The 17216-nt window shown below is 35.9% G+C and overlaps 3 protein-coding genes across 5 annotated transcripts; all 3 read left to right on the top strand.

Annotated features, from left to right (window-relative positions):
- The first annotated feature begins 1734 nt into the window (after nt 1-1734).
- On the top strand, nt 1735-7961 carry LOC107426153 (probable glutamyl endopeptidase, chloroplastic). Of its 3 annotated transcripts, none has more exons than XM_048480707.2 (11): nt 1735-2092; nt 2703-3690; nt 3942-4070; nt 4403-4702; nt 4787-5245; nt 5372-5437; nt 6177-6237; nt 6333-6482; nt 6653-6790; nt 6946-7259; nt 7648-7961. In XM_048480707.2, coding segments are annotated over exons 1-11 (2913 nt in total). In that variant the 5' UTR covers nt 1735-1785; the 3' UTR covers nt 7649-7961. The 3 variants fall into 3 exon arrangements, with proteins under 3 accessions (XP_048336664.2, XP_048336663.2, XP_048336665.2); XM_048480708.2 differs by lacking the exon at nt 1735-2092 and adding an exon at nt 2215-2373; XM_048480706.2 differs by lacking the exon at nt 7648-7961 and having other exon boundaries at nt 6946-7263.
- A 4032-nt stretch (nt 7962-11993) lies between these two features.
- On the top strand, nt 11994-13489 carry LOC107426112 (uncharacterized). The gene is made up of 2 exons (XM_016036212.4): nt 11994-12551; nt 12768-13489. Exons 1-2 carry the CDS (start codon nt 12116-12118, stop codon nt 13313-13315), a joined length of 984 nt encoding a protein of 327 aa, XP_015891698.2. The 5' UTR covers nt 11994-12115; the 3' UTR covers nt 13316-13489.
- Nucleotides 13490-14236: 747 nt separating this feature from the next.
- On the top strand, nt 14237-16554 carry LOC107426110 (uncharacterized). The gene is made up of 2 exons (XM_016036210.4): nt 14237-14816; nt 15559-16554. The coding sequence occupies exons 1-2, from the start codon at nt 14381-14383 to the stop codon at nt 16107-16109; spliced, it is 987 nt and encodes a 328-aa protein (XP_015891696.3). The 5' UTR covers nt 14237-14380; the 3' UTR covers nt 16110-16554.
- The last annotated feature ends 662 nt before the right edge of the window (nt 16555-17216 follow it).

Below are 17216 nucleotides of genomic sequence, written 5' to 3'. Positions count from 1 at the left end.
GTTTTCAATTTTTTTATTTTTTTTATTTTTTGGTAAAATTGGTTTAGTTTTCAGTTGGATCTAACAGAAGTCATGAAAGATTTTCTTAAACGATATTTATTATTATTATTTTTTATTACCAATTATTGACGATTGGTACTGGTCTTGGTATTTCAAATAAGCAACATATCATTATCATATGATTATTTCTTGGCCGCTGCATCCGCACTTTAGAAGAGAAACAAATAAATAAAAAGTTGTAGCGGGGCGGTTCATTGGTTACTGTGCATGTGCTTCTGGATCTGGGTCCAATTACAGATTCAAAGTGTTTTCCATTAATGGGCTGGACAACCGAATTTCAAGCCTTATTGCCCCCTACACTGTCGGCCCAAATGGGGAAAAAAAAAAGAAAAAAAAAAAAGGAAAAATCTGAAGCAATAACGTTAATAAGAACATTTGAAGACGGTTTTGCCAATCCGTGCACAAGAAGACGGTGACTCATAAACTCCGTCCTTCCCAATGTTTCACTTTTCCAATACCAAGTACAATGGCTTTTATGCTTTTTAATGCCCAATCCCAGTGGCAGTTTCATAATCCCCTGGAAAATCATGTAAATGCCGCGTGTACTATGTATGGGAAACTGACATGAAGTTATAAACACTTACTAGCTGTCCACTTTGAGCATGATCAGGTTTTCATTTCACCTGGTTAATATGGAAGATTAATGACCATGGCCAGCGCTCCGAAGATCAAAGATGGATTATGTCGGAATAAAAATCCATTCATGTTCTGCTGCCTGACGTGAGGATATTGGGATGAATTCGAAGAGCTTCGGGTTATTTCTTCATTGCAATTTAGCAATGAATTTAAATAAATAAATATATATATACACAAAATTAGTTCAGTCAAACTGAGACTAAACACAGGATTGAACACATAATCTCAATTTCAATCATAATCCAATCATATTTGGCATACCAAACGGGGCTTTTATATTATGCTATCCATGAACGTGATTCAATCTATTAATAACTTAAAGCACTATGGGAATACATGGAGAATCTTTATAATTATTTATTGGTCAACCAACTGTGAAAGCTTTAATTGGATAAATAGGAAACTTTAGACTCGAAATTGAGTGGTACGTCATAGAACAAGGAAGCAAAGCTTGTATGAAAAGGCTCGGAACAAGGAAAAGGGGATCAGCCCTCAGTACAGATTATAGTCCTCCTCGGTCAATTCAACGCATAGTTACCATTGAGTCCCACGTCTACCACACTAGCTGGACAAATTTTAATGCACGTGATCTCGTGTTAGAGAGTTTTTTTCTAGCTAATTAACTATTCAAATGGTTTATATTATATATATATTTTTTGAATATTCATATTCTCATTTTAATGTTGCATTGACATTTTTTCCTGGGAGATAAGTGATTTTTGAGTTTTGACGGATACTTCCAAAGAAATTGGATCGGGAAGTTGGTGACTTTAGTTTTTTTTTTTTTTTTTTTTTTTTTTTTTTTTTTTTTTTCCCCTCTCTCTTTATTGATTGATGAATAGTTGGTGACTTTGTTTGTTTATAATGTGTGGGCATGAAAGAATCTTAACGCAAAGTTGATTGGACCAAAAAAAAAAAAAAAAAACAAAGGAAAAAAAAAAAAAAAGGTTTGTTTGGGTGCGATATTCACAAAGACTATTGGCATTGGGAAGTGGCAGTGTCGTACAGTACTACAATACCGAGAACTAATCAAAGCCCCTCCCCCCCCAAAAAAAAAAAGAAAAAAAAAAATCAATCAAAACCAAATGAATGATGCGCCTTCACAAAGTCTATCATCGCCTCTCTATCCTCTCCTTCACCCCCCTCTCTCTCTCTCCCCACTTTCTCACACTGAAGCCTCTTCAATTTTCATCGCCCGTCCACCTCAGAGCTCGTTCCAGTAACGACGTCGTCAGGTCGCTCAGAAGTACTGCCACCATGGCTTCCTCTAGGCTTCGCAACCTCGTTCCTGTAAACGCCGTTCTGGCCGAGGATGCGAGTGCCGGAGGAGGCACTAATGGCTCTGCATCTTCTTCTTCTTCTGCAACCGTTGTCACTCCTGCTGCTGAAGATGAAGGTTTTGGAATTTTGAACGCCGATTACTTTTTTTTTTTTTTTTTCCTTTATCGTTTTTTTTTTCCCATGTGTTTTTGGGAAATTGATCTTCGAAAGCATCAAAAAATGTTTATAGAATGCCATATAGGATGCAGATTCCTTGGTCGGTTGTGTAAGTTTTGGAGTTAATGTAAGGCTGAATGTGTTTTCTTGTAATTGAGTTTGTTGAAGCTACGAGAATGTTAAATTAGCTGAATTCGTGCGGAACCTAAGTGTTTTGAGTTACAGAGTCGGAACTAATTAGTAAGAAAAAGTCGTATTTAGTTAATTCCAATTGAACCTTCTATATTGAATTTTTATGGTTTTGAATGTATAATTGCATGCTAGAATTTTTATGTACCACTGGATTGGATAAGGAAATTTATAGTTTAGTTTTCCTAGATTATGAAACCCATCTAATTACCATAGGTAGAATTGAAAATACTATGGCTCTATGATGTGGTCGTAGACTGTAAACTTCAATTGTTTATATGAAAAATATAATTAAAATGATTTTTCCATGGCATCTTTTTCAAGGGATAAACATGATTGTATCTCCAGTTAGTGATAGTTTCTTTGTTGAAATAATGTAGATGATTCGGTGTTAGGAGTTAGATATCGTCTTCCTCCACCAGAAATAAGAGATATTGTCGATGCTCCACCACTTCCAGCCTTGTCATTCTCACCTCACAGGGATAAAATACTATTTCTCAAGCGCAGAGCTTTACCGCCTCTAGAAGAACTAGCAAGACCAGAAGAGAAGTTGGCTGGTATTCGTATCGATGGAAAGTGCAACACCAGGAGTCGGATGTCTTTCTACACTGGCATCGGTATCCATCAACTAAAGCCTGATGGTACACTTGGGCCAGAGAAAGAGGTTCATGGCTTTCCTGAAGGTGCTAAGATCAATTTTGTTACCTGGTCGCCAGACGGTCAGCATTTATCATTCAGTGTCCGAGTTGATGAGGAAGAAAATAATAGTAGTAAGCTTAGATTGTGGGTTGCTAGTGTGGAAACAGGCGAAGCTAGACCTTTGTTTCATTCTCAAGATATTTATCTAAATGCAGTTTTTGACAATTTTGTCTGGGTAAATGACTCAACCCTATTGGTTTGCACCATACCCCTATCTCGGAAGGATCCTCCCAAAAAACCTCTGGTTCCATTTGGCCCAAAGATTCAATCTAACGAGCAAGAAAACATTATTCAAGTTAGAACCTTCCAGGATTTATTAAAGGATGAGTATGATGAAGATTTGTTTGACTACTATGCCACTACTCAACTTGTTTTGGCTTCCTTAGATGGGATGGTAAAGGAAATTGGCCCACCTGCGGTGTATACATCAATGGATCCCTCCCCAGATCATAAGTACCTTTTGATTAGTTCAATTCACAGGCCATACTCTTTCATTGTACCATGTGGAAGATTTCCCAAGAAGGTGGATGTGTGGACAACCGATGGAAGATTTGTTAGGGAACTTTGTGATTTGCCACTTGCTGAGGATATCCCCATTGCATTCAATAGCGTTCGAAAAGGGATGCGCTCTATCAATTGGAGAGCAGATAAACCATCAACTCTCTACTGGTATGTATCACAAAATGGTAGTCTAATTCCATATTAGTGTTGCCATACCTTCCACATTACCTTCTATGTTGATGGACGTTTGCAAAATTGTAAAACTTAAAAGGCATAAACATCATAAAGGTCTATTTGCACTTCCTGCATGCAACTTTTTGTGATGCATACAGCTTAAGGAGTTTTTTATTTTATTTTATTTTAATTATATATATATATATATCTATTACTGGAAAGTTTTTGATCCCTTGATATATCAGGGTTGAGACTCAAGATGGAGGAGATGCAAAAGTTGAAGTTTCTCCGCGTGATATAGTTTATGCGCAGCCTGCTGAGCCAGTAGATGGTGAAGATCCAGAAATCTTACACAGGCTTGATCTTCGCTATGGGTACGAAAATGAGCTTGTCATTTTAATTAATTTTTTCTTTGCATGATTTTATATATATATATATATATATATTTAAATTAGATGATTCCAAAAGCATAGTTGTTTGTGAAAACTTCCTCCTAAAGTGTACATACAAAAGAAATGATATTTGTTGAAATAGATTGCCAGAAGTGAGCCAGGTTGTATATGTCTCTACAGGAAAAGCCAAGACTTTGCATGATAAGCAAGAATTCTTTTATGCTTATTGGCAATTTCTACCTTTTTCTGTAAGCCTGCTTAAAAGGTTGACTTATAGTCTTTATTTCATTCATGTGTTGTTTTCATCTTTACAGAGGGATTTCTTGGTGTGATGATTCACTGGCTCTAGTTTATGAATCATGGTATAAAACACGGAGAACTAGAACCTGGGTGATTTCTCCTGGGTCAAAAGATGTGAGCCCCCGCATCCTATTTGATAGGTCATCAGAAGATGTGTATTCTGATCCTGGCTCTCCCATGCTTCGGAGAACTCCTGCTGGGACTTACGTAGTTGCAAAGATAAAGAAGGAAGCTGATGAAGGCACCTATGTTTTACTGAATGGAAGTGGTGCTACACCAGAAGGGAACATCCCATTCCTTGATTTGTTTGACATGTAGGTGCTTCAAAATCGCCTATTTTTAATTCTTCCTTTGAAGTGCTCATTGGTTCCATATTGTTCTAAACCAAATTATATCAGAAATACAGGCAATAAAGAACGTATATGGAAGAGTGACAAGGACAAATATTATGAGACTGTCGTTGCTTTGATGTGTGATGAGAAAGAAGGGGATATGCACATCGATCAGTTGAAATTATTGACTTCCAAAGAGTCAAAGACTGAAAACACCCAATATTATATCCTAAGATGGCCTGAAAAAAGTGCAAGTCAAATTACAGATTTCCCTCATCCTTATCCACAGTTGGCATCATTACAGAAAGAGATGATTAGATACCAAAGGAAGGATGGGGTTCAACTTACTGCAACATTATATCTTCCACCTAATTATGATCCATCAAAAGATGGCCCTCTTCCATGCCTGATCTGGTCTTATCCGGGAGAATTCAAAAGCAAGGATGCTGCTGGACAAGTACGTGGTTCTCCCAATGAATTTGCAGGCATAGGTCCAACCTCTGCGCTTCTTTGGCTGGCTAGAAGGCATGAAGCATTTCTTCCTGTAGTTTATTTAATTCTGTTCTAGTGTTTCTACTCTGTAAATCACTCTTGGATTATACTATTTAAGATTCCGGTCTGTCTTAACATGCATGGCTCTAAGTTTTGCAGGTTTGCTATTCTATCTGGACCAACAATCCCTATTATTGGCGAGGGTGATGAGGAAGCCAATGATAGGTAACCATCTACTACTACATGACAATGAACAAAAAGCAAGAATATGTTTTCTATTTCCAGCCGTGGCATGTCCTTATGTTTGAATACTAATAATGATCCATGTAACACAAGTTCATCCTTTTTTGATAAAGCGCCCCCCAGAAATAGAAAAAATAAAAAGAGAAAAAGAAAAAAAGTGTGGAGAAGAATTACAAGCCAGTGAGGCCAGGCTAAACCACACTGAAGCTTAAATCTACGTTCTATGTTGCTTGGATTTGAGCATCAATGTGGGGTTTGGGTGTCCAAGTGTTGGGTCTGTTATTTGTTTAAGTTTCTCCACTTATTTGGAGTACCAAATAGCCATACCCTTGTTGGTGTCCAAGTATCCAACAAGGGTATGGTGGGATAGAGTGAATAGTCTGAGTAACATAGTCTATACTACATGCCAAAGTGATGGTGATATTAGTGATAGGTGCTAAAGATGTCTTACAAAGGAATATGAGATTGGTTTTTTATTCTGTTTGACAATTAAACTGATGACTCAGATGCATGTCTTTCGTGGTTTTTTGTCTTGTGCAAAACAATCACAGGTAGTTCTTGTTTCTTTACCCTTTTTTTTTTTTTTTTTAAACGACTACTTCATGTTGAAAGTTTGTCTCTTTGCTCGTTTAGGCTGCTTCTGTTGGGTTCCTCAATTGAAAGTTGCCATTTAAGCACTAGATTTTTTATTTGGATTTTCAACCAAATATCTTTTGACCAGGTATGTGGAGCAATTGGTTGCAAGTGCAGAAGCTGCTGTGGAGGAAGTTGTTTGTCGTGGTGTAAGTTCACTTGTGCTGATGACTTTGTTAGCATGACACTGGCTTTTATACTTTTGACTAAACCTTTATATTGCTGCGCTTGATTGCATATGAAGGTGGCTCATCCCAACAAAATTGCTGTTGGGGGACATTCCTATGGTGCATTCATGACTGCAAACCTCTTGGCACATGCCCCTCATCTTTTCTGTTGTGGCATTGCTCGTTCTGGTGCTTACAACAGAACACTCACTCCATTCGGTTTTCAGGTTAGCACAATGGTCAAAATGGCTGATTATTTATATTATTTGCAAATACCTATATGCTTAGAAGAAGTCAGCTTTTTTTAAAAAAAAATTATACTTCTGTCTTTGTTGCTTTATCGTCCTATTTTCAGAACTTTCCTTCCCTATGTACGTAATTCTTTAGTTTGTTGTAGAATGAGGACAGAACACTCTGGGAGGCGACTACAACTTATGTCGAGATGAGTCCTTTCATGTCTGCTAATAAAATTAAGAAGCCAATTTTGCTTATCCATGGAGAAGAAGACAATAATCCTGGGACTTTAACCATGCAGGTAAGAAATATCCTTCCGTCATTTTCTTACTCTTTTCTTATTAAATTTCCGAATTATAAGCATTAAGCTGTTTAATGCCTCATGGAAAATTTTATATTATCATTTTCTTTGACAATTCTTGTCGTTCATTGGTGTTTCTGTTATGCTCTATGCAGTCAGATCGGTTTTTCAATGCACTTAAGGGTCATGGTGCTCTCTGTCGCTTGGTAATTCTTCCTTTTGAGAGCCATGGCTATGCTGCAAGAGAAAGTATCATGCATGTACTCTGGGAAACTGATAGATGGTTGCAGAAATATTGTATATCAAATATTACTGATCCAAGTGCAGAACATGATGAAAGCAAAGAAAATGTAAGCACTGAGGCTGCAGATTCTGATAGCAAAGCAGTTGCTACAAGTGGAGGTGGAAGTGCAGAGGTGTCAGATTTGGAGATTGAAGCGTCGCAGTTGGTGCCGAGATCATTATTGTGGTAAATTCTTCAGCACTGGTTTAAGTAAAATGTGATATCAAAATATGAAGCAGGACAAAAGCATAAAATAAATGGTTTTATAAAAGTTAAGGAAAACAATGTCTTAATTGGACAAATTCTTGCACGGTATCTTCAAGCTTTTAGTCTCGAATACCTTTTTTTTTTTTTTTTTTGGGGGGATGAAATCTTTAATACATTCATTTAAAATTGTTTGGTCAACCTCATTACTGAAATCATTATTTTGTATTATCAGTTGGCAAATGGGGAAGTTTCTGGCCCCAGTTTCATCAATTCGCTTTTTCTGTCCAATATTCGAATGTTACAGAATAATATGGTGATCTCTTAGATCTCATTTTAAATCTTATTATCCTGGTCTAATATGGTGCAGAATAAATAGGGATCTTGCTGTTAAACGATTGAAGCAGGAGCAAGACAAGATGATATACAAATTGACGGCATAACACAGACGCTTAATTGTAATGATATTTATTGCTGGTTGCATATGGTGAATGATGCATCGCAGAGTGTTCGATGGTCCAAAAGCTTTTACAGCAACATCTACGCCAAAGTTGCTGATGCACAGTTTAGGCACTATTAAAAGGATCTGATTTCTTCCTCCCTCACTGTAACCGAATGCTGACTTTGTTGTCAATTGAAACTATTCCACTTCGTGATATATAATAAAGCGAAAATGGATTCTCATGTTAAGTTTATAAAATAAAAAAAAAAAAAAAAAAAAAAAACCAATCGACTGTATAATCTATGAGATTATAAAAATGAAACCATTCAAACAACTTGAGAAGATGTTGCAAAAAAACAAGAGGCAAATATTAGCATTAAAACTAATATAAAGGTTATTTTATAAATAAATAAATAAAGATGATTAAGTAAAACCACCCCAAAAAAAAAAAAAAAAAAAAAGAAGGCTAAGAAGTCGGCACTCTAAGCAAATGTGGTAAACCAAACCCATCAGTTTCAGTTTTGAGTTGCGGCCGTCAGTGTGCCCTTCCTTCCAACACTCTCCTTTCCTCTCTCTCAGCCACACACACTACTTCCACTCTCATATCCCACCGCAGCTTCTCCGTCTCCGGCCACCCTCTTCCGTAGCCCACTGCCGTTTGCCAACCCACCACGTCTCTCTTTCCCTACTCACTTGCGCTATAGTCGATCCCTCCTTTACCTACCTTTCTTTTCTTTCCTGTCTCTCACTCGCACTCTCTCTTTCTCTCATCTTTCCCCTCTCTCTATCTCTCTCATTTTCAAGTTTTGGGTCACTTGCACCCATGCCGGACTTGCACTTCACTGGCCACCATAGCTCCTCCATGGATGTATGTGTTTCGTTTTTCTTTTCACTTTCATTTTAAGTATATTTGCTAATATTTATAATTTTTATAAAATCCGTATGTTAGATTTTAAGTTGGTCAATTTTTAAAAATTTGTTAATATTATAATAAATTTACGAATATTAATTTTCTGTTTATTATTACAAGTGTGTGAATGAGATTGAGATGATTTTAAGATTTATATTCATTGGTTTAATAGTTGGGCTGATATGCTGAAGTTATGTGTTTGTTGCTTTAAAACTTGCCTAACTATTTTTTTCTTTTTTCCCTCGAAAAAGTACTTTTCAAAGGAACAGTGGGCATAAAGAAACGATGATGTATCGGACGGTTTCGGTGACAGACTGTTTTGCAAAGTGGGAAATCGAAGCCGACCGTTACCTTTTCACCAGTTCCGGTTAACCGACCGGGGGTCGGTCACCGGAAAAGTTAGGCCGGTGCGGTTTGGTTGGTTGGTTTTTCCTTTTAGCGGTTTTTATTCACACCACTTGGAGTGGTACCATCTGAGCTGGTACCACGGATGCATACTAGTTTTTCTCCTGGCAAATATATCTATTGTGCCAAGTAAATACTAAAATCTGTCTGAACACCTCAATAATTGTAGAACAATTATAACCTCGTAGTGATAAATAACAATTAATTTATATTTTATTCAACAGAAACATTTTTTTAAAAAACTTTTTTAATATATATTTATATAAAATTTAATGCTTAAATCGTTTGTTTGCTGGGGTTATAATTTGGTCTCTTCGCAATTCATACGTAATTTGAACTAATTTTAATATTGAACTTTGCAAGGTTAAATATTTCGTTACAAAATAGATGTGATGGATTAAATTGGAAATATGAATCTGGGTGTTTTTATTAGAAAATAAAAAATGTCTGGGTGTTTTTATTTGTAGTAATTGCGCAAGGAAGGAAGAGAAATTAGATACTTTCTGCTACACGTTTCCGGTTTTTTTGATTTGAGCATCTTCTGCCGTTTTGCTTAGCGTGGGTGTTGCCGTGTTGGATGATTTTGGCAGCGTGTGTTTTTGTTTGCCTTTTTGTTTTTGTTGCTGTTGTTTTAAAATAAATAAATAAATAAATAAAATCGTATGAAGAATAAGTAAAGAAAAATAATCCTAATTGGGGTGCAATAATAGTAAGTTACAAATTAATTTAGGAGATTCTAAAGTCATGGTATTTTATCAAACTGTGACTGAACAGGAATTTTTCCTGGGGCCACCATTAGATCATACTTTTTTTTTTTTGAAATAAATAAAACTACAAAAGTAATAATTCAATGAAATATATTATTTTTATAAAATGCATAAAATAATTAGAAAAAAATCAATAATTGTTTTGAAGGTATTTGCAAGTTGATTTTCATTTTAAAATAATTTCAAAATGATGTATAATCAAAATTATAAATTAAAATTAGCTATAATCGTAAATCTAGTGAAACAACGATGTTTTTAATTCACAATAATTTTTATGCAAAAATAAATAATTATTTTGGAAGCTAGCAATCAGTCAATTTGAAAAAATGAAAAAAACCTTGCATTCTAGCTAAGAGTACTTATTCAAAGGTGAAGTGATAATGGCATATATTTCATTGCATAGACTAAATTTTTAGCACTAAAGAAATTCAATAAAAGATGGCATTTATTCTGCTTATAATTGATTAAAAAAAATCGTTTATTCTAATTAAAAATTTAATAGAATGCTAATAATTCTGGTTGCCATCTTGATCTATAGCATGCCTCTATATGATCATGTACTGTTATCTACCACAATATAAACAATCCATTATATATAAACATTCATCCTCTTTTTGTTCTAGAGGCTGAAATAGTCTCAATTTTATAATTAAGACCATGGACTGTATGAACCATGAAATTTTATATTAATCTGAATCCTTTTGAACACCTTGAGCAAATGCATGATATAGCAGGAAATTACTGAGTTTCAATAAGGGGTGGGCATTGGTTCAATTTGCTCTTTTTTCAGTATTTTTGCAAATTGAACTGAATTGTGAAGAAAAACCAAATAACTATTTTTTATTCAATTTGGTCGGATTAAATGCTATATTATTTTTTATTTTTTTAATAAATTTTTTTAAAAAATATAATTACTTTAAAGTAATTTGAATTTAATATTATTAATATATTTTCATTAAATAATTTAAAAAAATAAAATATATTAAAAATATAATTAATTATAAAAATGATATATAATATATGTGTTCGATTTGGATCCGCTTGAATTATTTTAAATCTTAACTAAACCGAATTAATTATTAAAAAAAAAAATCAAACTGAATCAAACTAGTTCAGTTTACTTAGTTTGATGGATTCAGATTGGTTTATGCCAACCATTTGTTTCAATATGCATGCTTATAGTTTGCTTAGTGGTGGTTCAATTAGATATAGAGGGAATTACAAAATTGAAATTTTAATTACTGTAAATTAAACTTCATGTTTCCTTGTTGCCAAACTGGCATGCTAGCCTTTGTTTGCCAAACAAGCAGCCAAAATCCTTTCAGCAATAGAACTAGAAACAAAACCTGCTCGTCATATCCTTCAAAAATTTAGGAACATCAATCTGCAGTAGGCCACAGCTGTAAGGCCTTGTAACCGTGGCAAATAGTTTTTGTCTTAACCATCCTAAAACTAAATCCAAAGTGAACAGTAACAGTTTAAAATGTGTAAAACAATGCCTGTGAAAAAAATTATAACAGATGTTTTTGTTTTTGGGTAATAAGATATAACAGCTATTTGAAAATCCTGTTTGCTTTATAAAAGTAGATCCAAATCAACAACTCCGATGTGCAATCTAGGCTATGAAAACAATGCCCTTCTAAATGTGGATATTCATTATTCAAACGCAAGCATTTTCCACAAGGTCGAATATTTTTATGTTTTTTTGGTGTGCTCTGGTTGATGATCAGTGGAGAGTGGTAGTAGTCAAGTAGACACGGCTGGCTGGCTGGCAGCCAAAGTCATAACTAGGCTGCGCCTTGGTTTTTCTATCCCAAGACCTATGATTTGTCCACCATATTATTTACGACGCCGTAGTTATTTTCAAAATAAGAAGCTCAAAATTTTAAATAACATTGGGATGCTCGCCCAAAGTCAAAGAACCAATAGGGAGGATACACGCGCAATGCAACTTGAGGAAAATAACAAAAATAATAAAACACCCTTTATGTATTATCGACAAGACATTATATTTCTTTCACCAAAAAAAAAAAAAATGAAGACTGGAAATTATATTTTCTAGGAAAAAGCAATGGTATTTTTAATTTGTAATCGACTGGTAGAGTGGTAGGTGCATAAATAAATAAATAGTTATAAAGAAAAAGATATTTAAAATCGTATTATATAAAAAATATTATATAATGTTGTACTATTATATAAAATCGTATAACAGACAAGTTGGATATCACAAAGGAAAAAATCTTCTTCTCTCTTTCTCCTTTTAAACTCAAAACTCGAGACCTAAAATTCCGAGTTCTCGTCAGGCCTCCCAACCATGGCTTCGTTCCTATGCTCCGCCAAGTTCTTCTTCTTCCTCTTCCTTTTATCAGCTATCCCCATCGCTTTCCTTATCTCTCTGGAGCTAGCCAAGCCCACCTCCCATGTCTACCTCTACCACAGCACCGGTTGGTTGCGTGAGTCTGCCAAGTGGGATGCTCTCCACCATCGATTCCTTGTCTCCTTCATGAGTGGCGGTATCGGTGAGATTTTGGTTCCGGAGAATCACTCTTTGGGTACTATATTGGAAGAAGTTCAGGTGGTCAACGACGTTGACTTGGCTGGAAATGCTTCACTGGGGCTGGTGATTGATGGGGCTAGGAATAGAGTGCTTTTGGTGAGCGCTGATGCCATAGGAAAACGCTACGGGGCATTGTCGGCATATGATTTGTCCACATGGAAGAGGCTGTTTCATACCCAACTTAGCGGTCCAAGTAAGTTTTGAAAGATTCAAAACAACCAACTTCTATTTCATTATTTTATTAATAAAAATGGTAGGTTTTAGTTTGACGAGTTTGTGTGCCAAATATGAATTCTATGTTACTCCAAGTGAGCACGTAACTAATAGATTGGTTTTATTTTGCTTAATTTCAAGCATCTTTAAACTACTTAAATAATATTCTTTTGGTTGTTAACCCACTTGGGCGTAGACGATGAGAAATCGTTCGCAGAAGACGTTGCAGTTGACCCAGAAGGCAACGCATACGTTACCGATGCCAATTCCAATAAGCTCTGGAAGGTTGGAGTCGATGGAAAATTGCTTGCCACCATTAGAAGCCCTGTTTTCATTCCAAAAGAGTGGTACAAAAACTTGGTGGGACTAAACGGAATTGTTTACCACCCAGATGGATTTCTGCTAGTTGTTCACACTTTCAGTGGCGGCTTGTTCAAGGTGGATATAGCCAATGGAAACGAAGTCAAGCAGATTAAAGTCGACGGAGGGCCGTTGACTTTTGCGGACGGAATAGAGCTTGTCTCTACAACAAAGCTTGTGGTCGCGGGGAATCCATCTGGGAGATTAGTTGAGAGCTCTGATGGGTGGGAAACAGCCTCTGTTTTGGCAACATTTTCTGGGCCTAAACATCGATTGGCCTCAGCGGCTACTGTGAAGGATGGGAAAGTCTATCTCAACCATCTAATTGGTATTGGATATCCTAAGAAGAAGCATGCCCTTGTTGAGGCTGTTTTTTCTTCTTGAAAAGAAATTTACAATTAACTCGTTTAAGACTCTTCAGGCAGTGTTTTGAAAAATAGGGTGTTTGTCAAATTCACATAAAAGGCTGTTATTAGAGATTCATCAGCTCCGAATTTTGATATGTAATCCGCCGACAAAGAGCATTTACCATGGATTATACTGTGTTTTCACACTTCATTTGCATGGTTGTCTGGCTAAACTTTGCTTTTCCTTTAATTAAGGATTTTCCAGCTGTCACGTGTCTGGGTTTCCAAGTGTTTTTATGAATTCAAAGCTATTACCTCATCCGTTGACAGAATACTCGGAGCTATGTACCTATAAATTATTTTAAGATCATACAAACAAAAGATGTGTTACTTGTACTTATAGCATTTAGTAAAAAATTAAGGACATCAACGACTAAGGTAATTTAAAAATTTTATTGAACAAATAGATGCGAATGGTAAACTCTTGAAGTTAATATCTAAATTTCAAAAATAAGATTTGTTGAACAAGTTTAAGTAATTAGACTTTTAGAATAGATGTATAGTAAAACACATATATTAGTTTTTTAATTAGTATTGTATAGTATAAGGTATATAAACTAACCTTGAATTAAAACCGATGATGGATTTAATTGTTTATACTTATCATAGTTGATGAGTTAATACTAAGAATATTATATTAATTGAATTAGGTAATATTAGGCTAAAAATTCAAACCTTATTTGTTTTAGTTTTACTAAACATTGTTAGCAAGAAGGAAGCTCATGAAAGAAAACCAAAAAAAATTAACAGAAAGCAGAGCATATTTGTTTAATTATAATTACATTGTCATCCTAAGAAAAGAAAAATATGGTAGAAAGTTGTTGGGCAGGTCAGCAGTAGGAAACAGAAAGAGAACAGAATTTTATTAATAAAAGAATCCAAAGGCAACAATCAAAACAGCCAAAATTGGGAATCTTTTAATCTTTTCCTTCCTACTTCCGAATAACAAGAATATGTAGATTAAAACAGGCTCCAAAAGCCAAACCCTTCATTCTCTACCCCCAAAAGAGAGGGGGGGAAAAAAAAAAAAAAAACAATAATAATGGCTTCCTTTCTCTGCTCCTCCAAATTTCTATTCCTCCTTTTCCTCTTCTCGGCCATTCCCATCGCCTTCCTCATCTCCCTGGAGCTCGCCAAACCCACCACCCATGTCTACCACTACCACAGCAACGGCTGGCTGCATGAGTGCGCCAAGTGGGACAATCTCCACCGTCGTTTCATCGTCTCCTCTTTGGGCGGCGGCGTCGGTCAGATTTCGGTGCCGGAGGTCCACTCGCGGGAGACTATTCTGGAAGAAGTAGAGGTGATCAAGGACCTTGACTTGGCCGGGAATGCTTCACTGGGTCTGCTAATCGATACCTCCAGGAATCGCCTCTTACTGGTGACTGCCGATCTCTTAGGGAATCGCTACGGTGCGCTGTCGGCTTATGATTTGTCCACGTGGAAGAGGCTGTTTCTCACCCAACTCAGCGGTCCAAGTAAGTAAGTTTGTTTTGTAAACTAGATTTTGTCGTGTTGCGTTTAGTGGGTAGTGAGTAGGTATGGCTTACGAGCATGACCGTGTCGGATTTATGTTTCACTGTCACTTTTTAAGGCTTTTTCACATTTTACACCTTTGTCATTTTGGGATTTTGTGGCCGTTATTTTATGTTTTTGGTGCCTTTAATTAGTTAGTAAGTGTAGCTCAGGTCCACCTAAAACGACCTAAAACTTGAAGATTTTGTGCCTTAAATTGGGGTCGGTATTGAAGTTTGATCAATTGGGTGCGGAATTGGAATTTTGTATTACCTAGTTTCCTGTTTTGTTCTATCCCAAGATATGAGGTTAGTGAATGCAGAGAATTACGTCTTTAATTTGTCAAATATAGATGAATCATTTTGTTACAATAAAAATACTGTATTAGAAAATTTAGTTATATTTTAGGATGGATTATTATTATTATTTTTTTCTATACGGGTACTTGTGGGTATTATTTGTGGTATAATGATTCCGGTTAATAAATGCCTGACAAGACAGTCAAGTTAATCAATAATCGTAGTAGGGAATCCAATGTATATAGAAAAGTGATATAAACATTGAATCTATTGTCATCATTAATAATATATAATATTACTCAAAAAACTATGATACTAATTAAATAATAATGACGCAAAAAAATGCTTTGATGAAAGTTGAGAAATTGATCTCTATGTTGCATTTTCCCCATGGAATTGGATGTAGGTGACGAGAAATCATTCGCAGATGACGTGGCAGTGGATGCAGAAGGCAATGCATACGTTACCGATGCCAAGGGAAACAAAATTTGGAAGGTTAGTGAAGAAGGCAAATTGGTTTCATCCATAAGAAGCCCTCTCTTTGCTCCAAAAGAGTGGTACAGAAACCTGGTAGGACTAAACGGAATCGTTTACCACCCGGATGGGTTTTTGCTAGTTGATCACACTTTCAGTGGAAACCTGTTTAAGATCGATATATCAAATGGAGGAGATTATGAAGTGAAGGTAATTAAGGTGTCTGGAGGGCCACTGAGTATGGGAGATGGGCTTGAGCTACTTTCTCCAACAAAGCTTGTTGTTGCAGGAAATCCTTCAAGACTAGTAGAGAGCTCTGATGGGTGGGAAACAGCTTCTGTTTCGGCAACATTTTACGGGCCTAGGCATAGAATTGCCACATCAGCTACTGTTAAAGATGGCAAGGTTTATATCAACCATTTACTGGGGTTTGGATATCCAAACAAGAAGCATGCCCTTGTTGAAGCTGTTTTTTCATCTTAGAAATTGAAGGAATAACATGTTGAGGCAGTTTCTTTCTTTATTTGTTTCTGCTTGTGAGGGTTACAGAATAGGGCATGTGATTATTTTTCAGGGTTGGGTTAGATTTTTCTGTCCGGCTTGATGTGTAATTCTTATTGTTAAAGAACATTGCATCCCAAACGATTATCCTTAAATTTTATTTGTATCTGATCAGTATATTTGGGCCTGGTTGTTGACAAAAATGGACTGGGCTTCGTCTCAATTATTGGATAGGAAGGCGGCCACATGCACGCAAGCCTTGGGTGGACGTGGGCAGTTGCATGGAGGTGTGCACGAATCCACGATGCAAAATGTTGATGTTGACAGCATTATTGACAGAAAATCCAAAAACTTGTGTCTTAAGTATTTATTGGACTTATCTTTATTTCCTATTTTATTTTGATTTTATGCTCAACTCTTTCATGAACTTCCTTTCTTCGCTTTTCGAATTATATAAAGCTCTTTTCCTACTTTTACATGATGTGCCTATTTTGGCTACAACCGTAGGTAGCAAACAAGGACATGTGAGGAGATGAAGTAGGACCAAGAATCTAAATTTCACATCTCCATCGATGGATTGGAATAGGATACCATGTCTGTCTTCAATGTTCCATACAATTTTCCATATTTTCACTCTTTTATTGCCATTAATTTGCTACACAAAGAGATATGGTATCCCTTTTCATTAATTCAGATATCCCACACTCCAATGGTTAGCATCCCTTGAAAGCAAAGAAATGGCAACCAGAGAGCAAAATCCATATCTGGGAAAAAAGAAAGAAAAAAGAAAGGAGAATCTGATAAATGTGGGTTAACGTTTATATTAGAGAATTTTATTAAAACTAAGTAAGGTCATTAACTTTACTATCTTTTTAGAGTGCCAAGGCAAGTAAATACCATTTAACACATTGGAGGGTAAACGTACAGGTATGGTGGAAGCCAACATGGTTTTTCGAGGAAGGGGCTTTTTATTTAACAATTAACAATGAAATATATTCATTGAGATTAGAATTTTTTGATCGAAATTATATACAGATGGATATAGATTAATCAATTATTCCCGTCTATTATTTATTAATCAATAATTTA

This window comes from Ziziphus jujuba, chromosome 9 (genome assembly GCF_031755915.1).
Source record: "Ziziphus jujuba cultivar Dongzao chromosome 9, ASM3175591v1".
Classification (NCBI taxonomy): domain Eukaryota; kingdom Viridiplantae; phylum Streptophyta; class Magnoliopsida; order Rosales; family Rhamnaceae; genus Ziziphus; species Ziziphus jujuba.
The sequence above is the reverse complement of the archived record's forward strand: the minus strand, read 5'-3'. Positions and strand labels throughout refer to the sequence as shown.

Excerpts from the sequence above, each read along its gene's own strand:
- LOC107426153 (XM_048480706.2), top strand. The coding sequence starts at position 1,786 with ATGATGCGCCTTCACAAAGTCTATCATCGCCTCTCTATCCTCTCCTTC. Across the intron at positions 4,703-4,786 it reads TTCCTTGATTTGTTTGACAT|AAATACAGGCAATAAAGAAC; the intron begins GTAGGTGCTTCA and ends AAATTATATCAG. Across the intron at positions 6,483-6,652 it reads TCACTCCATTCGGTTTTCAG|AATGAGGACAGAACACTCTG; the intron begins GTTAGCACAATG and ends AGTTTGTTGTAG.
- LOC107426112 (XM_016036212.4), top strand. The coding sequence starts at position 12,116 with ATGGCTTCGTTCCTATGCTCCGCCAAGTTCTTCTTCTTCCTCTTCCTT. Across the intron at positions 12,552-12,767 it reads TACCCAACTTAGCGGTCCAA|ACGATGAGAAATCGTTCGCA; the intron begins GTAAGTTTTGAA and ends ACTTGGGCGTAG.
- LOC107426110 (XM_016036210.4), top strand. The coding sequence starts at position 14,381 with ATGGCTTCCTTTCTCTGCTCCTCCAAATTTCTATTCCTCCTTTTCCTC. Across the intron at positions 14,817-15,558 it reads CACCCAACTCAGCGGTCCAA|GTGACGAGAAATCATTCGCA; the intron begins GTAAGTAAGTTT and ends AATTGGATGTAG.